The sequence below is a fragment of the Stomoxys calcitrans genome, chromosome 1, assembly GCF_963082655.1.
Source record: "Stomoxys calcitrans chromosome 1, idStoCalc2.1, whole genome shotgun sequence".
In the NCBI taxonomy this organism is placed as follows: Eukaryota; Metazoa; Arthropoda; class Insecta; order Diptera; family Muscidae; genus Stomoxys; species Stomoxys calcitrans.
Window position 1 is genome coordinate 254,785,697 of NC_081552.1, and position 11,436 is coordinate 254,797,132.

The 11,436-nt window shown below is 37.4% G+C and overlaps 1 protein-coding gene across 1 annotated transcript; it reads right to left on the reverse strand.

Moving 5' to 3' along the window:
- Positions 1-5,100: 5,100 nt before the first annotated feature.
- Positions 5,101-5,675, reverse strand: LOC106089025 (endocuticle structural glycoprotein SgAbd-5). Its single transcript, XM_059360771.1, has 3 exons — positions 5,599-5,675; positions 5,426-5,526; positions 5,101-5,357 (listed from the first exon to the last, which is right to left on the reverse strand). Exons 1-3 carry the CDS (start codon positions 5,611-5,613, stop codon positions 5,117-5,119), a joined length of 357 nt encoding a protein of 118 aa, XP_059216754.1. The 5' UTR covers positions 5,614-5,675; the 3' UTR covers positions 5,101-5,116.
- Positions 5,676-11,436: the final 5,761 nt, after the last annotated feature.

The window sequence follows — 11,436 nt, forward strand, 5'->3', positions numbered from 1 at the left end:
GCTCAATATTTTTATTTTTAAAGACTGTAGCGTGATTTCAACAGACAGACGGACAGACGGACGGACATGTCTAGATCGATTTAGATTTTTACGCTGATCAAGAATATATATACTTTGTAGGATCGGAAATGGATATTTCGATGTGTTGCAAACGGAATGACAAAATGAATATACCCCCATCCTTTGGTGGTGGGTATAAAAAAGACTCTGTGCAAAAATTCCGCTCAATATCTCTATTTTTAAAGATTGTAGAGTGATTTCAACAGACAGACGGACGGACATGTCTAGATCGTCTTAGATTCTATATGGCAGCTATATCCAAATCCGGGACGATTTGAGCGGAGTTGCAGAAAAATATCGAAGAGCCTAACACTCTAACTCAATGTCACAAATTTCGGCGTCATAAGACAATAAATGCGCCTTTTAAGGGCCCAAAACCATTAATCGAGAGATCGGTCTATATGACAGCTATATCCAAATCTGGACCGATCTGTGCCATTTTGCAGAAGAATATCGAGGGGTTAACTTTACTCACTGGCCCAAATTTCGGGGTTATCGGAAAATAAATGCGCCTTTAATGGGCCCAAAACTTTAAATCGAGAGATCGGTCTATATGGCAGCTATATCCAAATCTGGACCGAGCTGAGGCAAATTGAAGATGGTTGTCGAAGAGCCTAACACGACTCACTGTCCAAAATTTTGCCAAAATCGGATAACAAATGTGGCTTTTATGGGCCTTAGACCCTAAATCGGCAGATCAGTCTATATGGCAGCTATATCCAAATCTAATCGAGCCTATTTTGGTGGAAATCGACACCCAAATTGTGATCAGAGGTGTAAATCAACGATTGGCAGCAATTATACCTTTTTCTGAATATAACATCATAGAAACTGGTTAGATATTTAATGATCTATATTCCATTGAAGTTCAATGAGAAAAAAATTAAGTCTCTTTATATTAATGGCGGAAATATTACCATCTTATTTGCTATACACATGCGTGCGTATACTTTATTGGACCACTGTATGTATATATATATACAACATTGTCATAATACATTTATGAATATATACTTGTAATAATTTGCATCGATTAGTTTGTCGTGATTAGGTTCCAATCGACATTTTGGTAAGCGACAAATTAGTCAACCATTGACGCAACATATTCCCCAATACAGTTTAAACAAGCAGACCCAAAAATGTCGTTTAAATAATTATAAATTCCAAAAAAAAAAAAGATTTCCACTGCTTTCCAAATGAATTGACATTCACTCGGCTGAAATAGTCAAGGTCAGACGACATCTACGATGCCGTAGTCACTAGTTCGTTTTAAGAAAATCCATTTCGTGATTGTCTCCAAGAAATGAGCCCTGCTCAAGCTTTCGGCTGTTATAGAAAAATAAATCTGATGAAATGTTGCTTATCTTCGCTCTTTTTTTGTTTTGGTGGGGATTAAAAAAAATATCTGGCTAATCACAATAGGGAGGTGATTAATTAAAACGCCATTAATTTTGTCACATTATTTATTATTCGATTTTGTTTTTTAAAAATACATCTATAAATCAATACAAAAAAGCTAATACATGACAACATTCAACCACTGTGCGTTCACAATGACTTCTGATTGATACGCAGTCTACTCTTTGGTCCATAAACAGAGTGTTAACGCATCGAAGACTTATTTGCTACAGGGCAGCACTTTCCTATCAAACAGGCATTTAATATTGTCAAACTCCCCCCCATAATGGCATTACCATCGTAAACCTTTGTCAATATGTACGACTAAACAAAAAACCTGATTTCTCTCAAAAATGTATGCAAATCAAAACGTATCTGTTAACGTGGTCTTACGCATACTATTTCATTGGTCTAGTCAACAAACGGCATCTAAGAAAATATGTGCTGCACCACACGTTACACCATTTACCACAGTGGCCAATTTGAAATGTGCCTGAAAGAATTTATACTAATCAGTGTTGCCACTCAAGAAAATAATTTTCAACCAACATTTAAGAAACATCCTACCAAACCCTACCAAAACCCTACCAAATGTTCTACAAACCAAAAATGTGGTATAGAGTGTATTTTTAGCCATTCCATTTTGATCACATCAAATTACATTAAAGCATTTTTAACTCTAGAAAGAACTAGATCGTCATTATTCATAGAGAATATGGACATACCAGTTCGTCTGTTTGTTGAAATTAATCTACAGTCTCACCAAGTAAAAAGGTGTTAAGTTCGGCCGTGCCAAACTTTGAATACCCACCACCTCGGGTATATATGTAAACCACCTTGCGTCAAAATCCGGTGAAAAATGCATACCTTATGCCCCATAGCAGCTATATCGAAATTTGTTCCGATTTGGACCACATACTTATAAGTACAAGTCATTATTCAATTGTGGGCTTAACCTAACTCACTGTCCCAAATTTCGATGACATCGGACAATGAATGCGCCTTTTATGGGCCCAAATCCTTAAATCGAGAGATCGGTCCATATGGCAGCTATATCCAAACTGTGCCATATTGCAGAAGTATGCATTTTCTGGATTTAATGTGTTTTTTTTTTTTTGAAAAACTTTCCTATAGCTGTTAAAAAATCACCCTTTATAAACCAAATTCTATCCGAACATAAATTGCATATACATTTTCTATATGGCATTTTTCCAATTTTGTGTTACATAATTCTGCTTTTTATACCCACCACCGAAGAATGGGGGTATATTCATTTTGTTATTCCGTTTGCAACACATCGAAATATCCATTTCTGACGCTATAAAGTTTATGTATTCTTGATCAGCGTAAAAATCTAAGAAGATCTAGCCATGTCCGTCCATCTCTCCGTCTGTCTGTCCGTCCGTCTGTCTGTTGAAATCACGCTACAATCTTTAAAAATAGAGATATTATGCTGAAACTTTGCGCAGATTCTTTTTTTGTCCATAAAAAGGTTAAGTTAGAAGATGGGCTGCATCGGTCTATATCTTGATATAGCCCCCATATAGACCGATCCGCCGATTTAGGGTCTTAGCCCCATATAAGCCACATTTATCACCCGATTTTGCTGAAATTTGGGACAGTGAGTTGTGTTAGGCTCTTCGCCATCCTTCGTCAGTTTGCCTCGGATCAGTCCAGATAGTGATATATCTGCCATATAAACCCTTCCACCGATTAAAGTTCTTAAGCCCATAAAAGCCACATTCATTATCCGATTTAGCTGAAATTTGGGACAGTGAGTTGTGTTAGGCCCTTCGACATCTTTTCTCAATTTATCCCTGATCGGTTCAGATTTGGATATAGCTTCCATACAGGCCGATCCTCCGATTTAGGGTTTTAGGCCCATAAAAAGCGCATTCATTATCCGATTAAGCTGAAATTTGGGGCAGTGAGTTGTGTTAGGCCCTTCGACATCTTTTCTCAATTTTTCCCTGATCGGTTCAGATTTGGATATAGCTGCCATATAGACCGATCTCTCGATGTAAGGTTTTGGGCCCATAAAAGGCGCATTTATTGTCTGATTTCGCCAAAATTCGGGACAACGAGTTGTGTTAGGCCTTTCAACATCGTTCTTCAATTTGGCCCAGATCTGTTGAGATTTGGATATAGCTGCCATATAGACCGATCTCTCGATTGAAGGTTTTGGGCCCATAAAAGGAGCATTTATTGTCCGATTTTGCCGAAATTTGGGACAGTAAGTTATGTTAAGCCCCTCGACATACTTCTGCAATATGGCACAGTTTGGATATAGCTGCCATATGGACCGATCTCTCGATTTAAGGATTTGGGCCCATAAAAGGCGCATTTATTGTCCAGATCGGTCCAGATTTGGATATAGCTGCCATATAGACCGATTTCTTGATTTAAGGTCTTGGGCCCATAAAAGGCGCACTTATTGCCAGATGTCGCCGAAATTTGGGACATTAAGATAAGTTAAGCCCCTCGATATACTTCTAGAATATGGCCCAGATTGGTTCAGATTTGAATATAACTGCCATATAGACCGATTTCTTGATTTAAGGTTTCGGGCCAATAAAAGGTGCAATTATTGTTCGATGTCGCCGATATTTGGGACAGTGAGATGTGTTAGGCCTTTCAACATCTTTCTTCAACTTGGCCCAGATCAGTTCAGATTTGGATATAGCTGCCATATAGACTGATCTCTCGATTGAAGGTTTTGGGCCCATAAAATGAGCATTTATTGTCCGATTTAGCTGAAATTTGGGACAGTAAGTTAAGTTAAGCCCCTCGATATATTTCTGGAATATGACCCAGATTGGTCCAGATTTGGATATAGCTGCCATATAGACCGATCTCTCTATTTAAGGATTTGGGGCCATAAAGGCGCATTTATTGTCCGTTTTTGCCAAAATTTGGGATAGTGAGATGTGTTAGGCTCTTCGACATTTTTCTGCAACTTGGCCCAGATCGGTCCAGATTTGGATATAGCTGCCATATAGACCGATCTCTCGATTTAAAGTCTTTGCCCCATAAAAGGCGCATTTATAATTCGATTTCACTGAAATTTGACACAGTGACTTATGTTAGGGGTTTCAACATCCGTGTCGTATATGGTTCAGATCGGTTTATTGTTAGATATAGCTATTTTTATATGCACTGAAGAGATCAATATTTTGTTATACACAATTGAACAGTGATTTGTACTTTTTAGTATTTGGTCCAAATCAGAACATATTTCGATATAGGGGCATAAGGTATGCATTTTTCACTGGATTTAGACGAATAGTGGTTTACATATATACCCTTGGTTGTGGATATCCAAAGTTCGGCATGGCCGAATTTAACGCCTTTTTACTTGTTTTAAAATTTAAACAAAATTTTATTTAGCACGGCCGTTGATATTTTTCGAATAAATTATTTAACCAAAATTAAACCTATTAATCGCTATGGAAATGGTGTGCCCGGTCTTTCAAAACAAAACAGTTATGATATGCAAAAATTGCAACAACAAATTAGGCTAGAAGAATTTTCTGTTGGTTCACTTTTTAATTTGGCTTTGCTCAATACAAACACATTTAACCTGTTCCAAACTGAAGCTGAAGATGTTGTTGAATCACTACAACCAAAACACAAGACTTATGGTAATGGGGGGAATTATCTATTTTGGAGCATCTTTCAATTTATGAGCTGTAACATAGGGCTGGAAGCCATTCTTGTTGGCCTTATATTTAACAGTGTACTCGTAACCATCGGCTGAGATGTAGCTGTAACCTCCACGGAATTCCACAGGGTCTTCTTTGCTTGCCTCCTTGACTTTGCCCTCGTCCGCTGAGGGCGATGTACTAGTCTTGTTGTATTTTATATTTTCCACTCGTTGATAACCATTATCTTGACGGAAACTGCAAATAGTTGTTGAAGGAATTCAAAAAAAAAAATTGCAAACTTCATCTCGATAGTGTTGACCTACTCAAAATGTAGCTGTGTTTCTCCTTTCTCATTGGTAACTGCAGCCCCCAATGCGCTTTGGACAAGGATGTAAATGGTGGCCACTGCCACAACAAATATTAGCTGAAATTATTTTCAAATGAAGCTTTAAATGATTTCACCCATTCCAGTACCGGTCCATCCAGACTCACTCACTGTTAGAGATTTCATAACTCAATAATTCGACGACTTCTAGCGCAGATGCGTATGTTCTGTAGCTTGTGCAAAAAACAACTGATTTCAACGGACAACTTTCAGAAGCTATTGGTAAAGATAGCTAATCATCAAGATAGCTAAAATTGATAATGGCGCTTTCAAAGATGCTGATGAAGATATTTGTCATCGTTATGATGATCATGATGATGACGATGATCATCATCATTATATTAGCTTAAGTAAATTTTAATTTCGTCTAGCTTAACGATTTTTTATTTTGTTCTTATTTCTAAAAGTTTCAAAGTCTTTGTCATGCAAAAAATGGAAAAACCCCTCTAATCAATAACTACTTAAGAAGGGTGTGTGTGTGTGTGAATGTTTTGTACACCCTACGTAAGTTAATTACAGTTCTTCCTTACGAAGACTTTAGAAGCTGTAAGAAATGTTGGACAAACTAAATTTTTAACACAATCTTTCTTTTTTAATCCGTGTTACTCCAAGTGTCCCTTGAATACCTACCATTCTACCAAGATCCTAACCGTGTTTAGTAGGGTGATACCCTTACATAATATGACAATGTATGATATGTAGACAACAATTCTTAACAATTCATATCAGTAAGACAATTCATTCAGAGTCAAAAGAGGATGATGACTTTCTTCAACCAACAGATGATCATTAATCTCTTTGGGAGTTGAAAATTACCATTTATTATATTGTGTATACTTTATGCTATGACATCTACTTTCCAACTTTGAATATTTATTATAGGGTGTATCTTAGTATCACTGATATTCGAATAATATGTATGGGTAAAAGTGTGATGTTCTTAGCGAAAATCAAAAATTCTCTCAAAACAAATACGCTTCAAAATATAGAATGCAAAAGAACTTAATGGCTTAAATCCAATGACGTCATAGCTTATAAAATATCCACGGAGTAAACTTGATTATGGTTTCAAGTGGCATTTATTATCTGCGATGAGATACTAATTTCAAATTAAATTGTTATAATTAAGCTGTTACCGTTGATGTTTTAAGTGAACAGCTGTAGCTACCAAACCTGCTGATAATGAAAAAGAACTTCAAATGAATTAGCCCAGTAAACTATATTTCTCTTCAACAAGTGTTGCCAACAATCCAAGATATATTAAATTTAAATTTAGTTACTCCAAATCGAATAGTTTTCTTATGAGATTTACGCAAAAGTGAGCTCTCACCTACCTCTTACCACGAATTTTTTGCTGGTTTCTTCAAATAAAACAGGTAGAAATGTCAATACCCCTCACCAAGGATCAAAACATTTTGAAATTTCAAAAAAACAAACTGAAAATTTTAGTTTTAACAATATTTTACTCGGAAGAGGCCAAGACATTAAATCGAGATATCGGACTATATGGCAGTTATATGCAAATTTTGATCGATCAAGGCCAAATTCCAGAAATATATCGAGGGGATTAACTTAACTTACTGTCCCAAATTTCGGCGAAATCGGACAACAAATGCGCCTTTTATGGGCCCAAAGCCGTAAATCGAGAGATCGGTCTATATGGCAGCTATATCCAAATCTGAACCGATCTGGGCCAAATTGAAGAAAGCTGTCGAGGGGCTTAACTTAACTCACTGTTCCAAATTCACCGTTCCAAATTTCTGTGACATTGAATAATAAATGCGCCTTTTATGGGCCCAAAACCTTAAATCGAGAGATCGGTCTATATGGCAGCTATATTCAAATCTGGACCGATCTGAGCAAAATTGAAGAAGAACTTACTGTTCCAAATTTCGGCGAAATCGGACAAGAAATGCGCCTTTTATGGGCCCAAAAGTCTTACATCGAAAGATCAGTCTATATGGCAGCTATATTCACATCTGGACTGATCTGAGCGAAATTGAAGAATGATGTCGAAGGGCCTATCACAACTCACTGTCCCAAATTTTTGCAAAATCGGACAATAAATGCGCTTTTTATGGGCAAGACGTTAAATCGAGAGATCGGTCTATATGGCAGCTATATCCAAATCTTGACCGATCTGGGCCAAATTGAAGAAATATGTGGAAGAGCCAAACACAACTCACTGTTCCAAATTTCAGAAAAATCGGATAATTAATGTGGCTTTTATGGGCTTAAGACCCTTAAGACCCGTTTTCTTTCAAAAGTTTTATTAGTTTTTCACAAATGGTTTGATTAGATATATGCGGAAAGTTCAATGTTTTGCTCCATAGTAGCCAACGGAAAAACACACATCAATAGGCTCAGAATAGAGGCTCAAAACAACCCACTGTTTCAAATTTCAGCGAAATCGGGTAATAAATAAAGTTTTGTTTTTTATCAGACCCTTTATCGGCAGATCGGTCTATATGGCAGCTATATCCAAATATAGTCCGATCTGAACCATGTTTGGGTCAATTATCGGGAAGCCTTAAACTACTCACTGTTCCAAATTTCAGTGAAATCGGATAAAAAATAAAGCATTTATGGGCATTAGACCCTTTATCGGCAGATCGGTCTATATAGCAGATTCATCCAAATAGGGTCCGATTTGACTCGTTCAAGAATTTAACCAACGTGCCCCAAAAATACGTATCTGTGCCAAATTTCAGCTCAATATCTCAATTTTTGAAGGCTCTAGAGTGATTACAACAGACGGACGGACAGACTCACGGACATCGTTAAATCGTCATAGAATTTTACGACGATCCGAAATACATATATAAGGTCGGAAATTGATATTTCAATATGTTGCAAACGGAATGACTAAATGAATATAACCCCTATCCTACGGTGGTGGGTATAAAAAAATCAACACGTCATTACCCTAATGTCCATATTAATGACAATCCTCTATATATTCATTTAGTCGTTCCGTTTGCGATACATCCAAATATCAATTGCGGGCCCGTCAATCTGTGTGTCAGTCTGTTGTAATCACTCTACAACTTTCAAAAATTGAGACATTGAGCTGAAATTTTTCACATATCCGTATTTCTTTGACACGCAAGTTAAGTTCTTGAACGGTCTAAATGGGATTATATTTGGATATATCTGTCATATAGAACGATATTCCGATTTCGCTGAAATTTGAAGCAGTGAGTTGTACTATGACCCCCGGTATCTGAACCGAATATGATACATATCGGGCTAAATTTACATTTCGCTACCAAATAAACCGATATGCAGATTCAGATTATTAAGCCCATAAAAGCCGCATTTCTTGTCTAATTTCGCTGAAATTTGGAACAGTGAGTTTGATATCCGAACAAAGTATGGTTCACATTAGACCACGTTTGGACATAGCTACCATATAGACCGATCTTGACCAATTAGAAGAAAACCATACATGATTTACATTCCAGGGATACTGGAATCTGTGGGTATGCCTCTCGCGACATCTAAGCTAAGTTTTCAGGATCAGGCCCGAAGAACAACGAACGATGGATGGTCTCAAAGAGGGGCTGTGTGCATTCCAAAACTCTGTGGCCTAATCTAGACTTGAAGAGGTCTACTGCTTTGCTGTCATTGGCTAGAACAGACGTCTCAGTCATAGTGTCCGTCATGACAGGTCACTGTCTAATCGGGAAACATGCTGACAGACTGCAACGACTTTTGCAGAAGCTGTGAGGACATCGAAGAAGAAGAGACTATAGAACACCTTCTGTGTGTGTGTTCCTCACTAGCAGTTAGAAGGAATTCCACTTCAGGTTCTCATTTCTTTGGGAACCTGTCTGATTTAGCGGATGGGAACATTCGCAAGTTATTGGGCTTTTAAAGCGACCTGGATGGTTCAACGGTAGGAACTAGAAGACATCTTCCTTCTTCTATTCCTGTTGTATCACAATGGACGAAACGTCTAAGTGAGTCAAATGGCAGACTGACACTTTAACCTAACCTAACCTAACGTAGTTGCGATAATCCAATAGATATCCGAACCGTTTATGGTTCTCATTAAACCTTATTTGGATATAGCTGCCGTCTAGTCCGATCAGCGAATTGAGGGTCTTACGCTTATAAGAGCCTCATTTATTAATCATTTTCTTTGAAATCTTATATATAAAAATCAATTTGTGTTTGTTTGTAGGTTTGTTTGTTAAGGTACTAATTTTCAGAAACGCCAGATATCGGAGATGGATGGTGCGATTTAAGCGAAATTTTGTGTGTTCTCATATAGTACCCTAAAAATTTGGTATCCAAATTTCGGATGGCGTACCTAGGGGGGCTGTCCCACCCTAAAACCTACCAAACCTATATTTAGACCAATCACGACAATATGATATCCAATTGTCGAACCAAGTGCAAGCCCCAAAACACCCTTAAATCTGACATATTTACCGCCCATGGCAATATGGGACTCAAATGAAAGGTACTTGCGAGTAGAATACGAATCTGATATCCAAATGTGGGACCACGTATTTGGGGGTCCACTCCTTTCTCAAAACACCCCCCAAACAGGACTTATTTACTAACCATGGGAATATGGGGATTAAATAAAAGGTATTTGAATGTAGAATACGAATCTGATATCCAAATATGGGACCAAGTGTTTGGGGGGCCGCCTCTCACCAAAAACATCCCCCAAAAGGGACAAATTTACAACCATAGCAATATGGGGCTCAATTGAAAGGTCTTTGGGAGTGAAGCACGAATTTGATATCAATATTCGGGAAAAGTGTCTATGGGGCCACCCCACCCCCACAACACCACCCAAACAGGATTTATTTACTGGCTATTGCAATATGAGACTCCAATAAGAGGGGTTTTAAAGCGGAACACGAATCCGATATATATTTTCAAGGCCAACTCACTGAGTGGCCGCCCATCCCACAACACACCCCCCATATATCCCAAACAACACACCCCCCATAGTCGGCAAACATGATAATATTATATCCATGGTGGTGGTTATCCAAAGGTCGGCACGGCCGAACTTAATGCGTTTAACTTGTTTCGCGTTTAATGCGTTTAAATTAACAAAAATCTACATCTGTTAGGGCAGTGCACACTCCCCAAAGTAAAATCCAGCACGGTTTTAGTATTAGTTGGAACCCAACTTTTCAAAGGGAGGCATGATAGATTGGTTCATGGTTACAAATTCAATTTTGCTCTTACTGCGATTTGAGCGCGAGTTTCTTTCCCCCAAACATCAAGCTGTACACCTCAGAAGACGTCGAGTGCTTGTGATCTTTGATGATAAGTTGCCACCAAAACCATTTTAAAAGTTCATTCGTTTTAATTAGAGCAATATTCTTGTCACAATTAAGCATAATTCTATTTTAAGACTTGTTCTTTTTAAGTATTTTTAGAAGTATGGCATTAGAAAATTTCGAAAACATGTCTGAATACCACGACAGGTGCTGTGGATGCCAGTTAGCAATGCAAATTTAGTCTATGCTATGGTATGGCAATCAGACATTAAAGTTTTTTTTTACTGGGAACTACTAAGGTACTCACAGAAAGATTTTCAAAAAAAATCTGAAGTGGTCCTAAGTTTTTTGAAATATTTTTTCCGAATATTCAAACATAAAAATTGTCTTTGTTCAAATATTCGGAAAATATATTGGGTTGCCCAAAAAGTAATTGCGAATTTTTTAAAAGAAAGTAAATGCATTTTTAATAAACCTTAGAATGAAATTTGTCAACGCCGACTATATGAAAATCCGCAATTACTTTTTGGGCAACCCAATAGTTCACACACTTTTTAAGACCACTTCAAAAATTTTTTAAAATCTTTCTGTGATTACCTGTCTTTGATCTTAAAAACTAGACATGCACACGTTCGGAATTAAATAAATCAAATGTAGTTTTAGACTCTATTGAATATACCTTGCAATTATTTGCCATTAA

What these genes read in the sequence shown, in the direction of transcription:
- LOC106089025 (XM_059360771.1), bottom strand. An exon ending in GAAACACAGCTACATTTTGA is followed by an intron (nt 5,358 to 5,425) that starts GTAGGTCAACAC and finishes AACTATTTGCAG; the next exon opens with TTTCCGTCAAGATAATGGTT.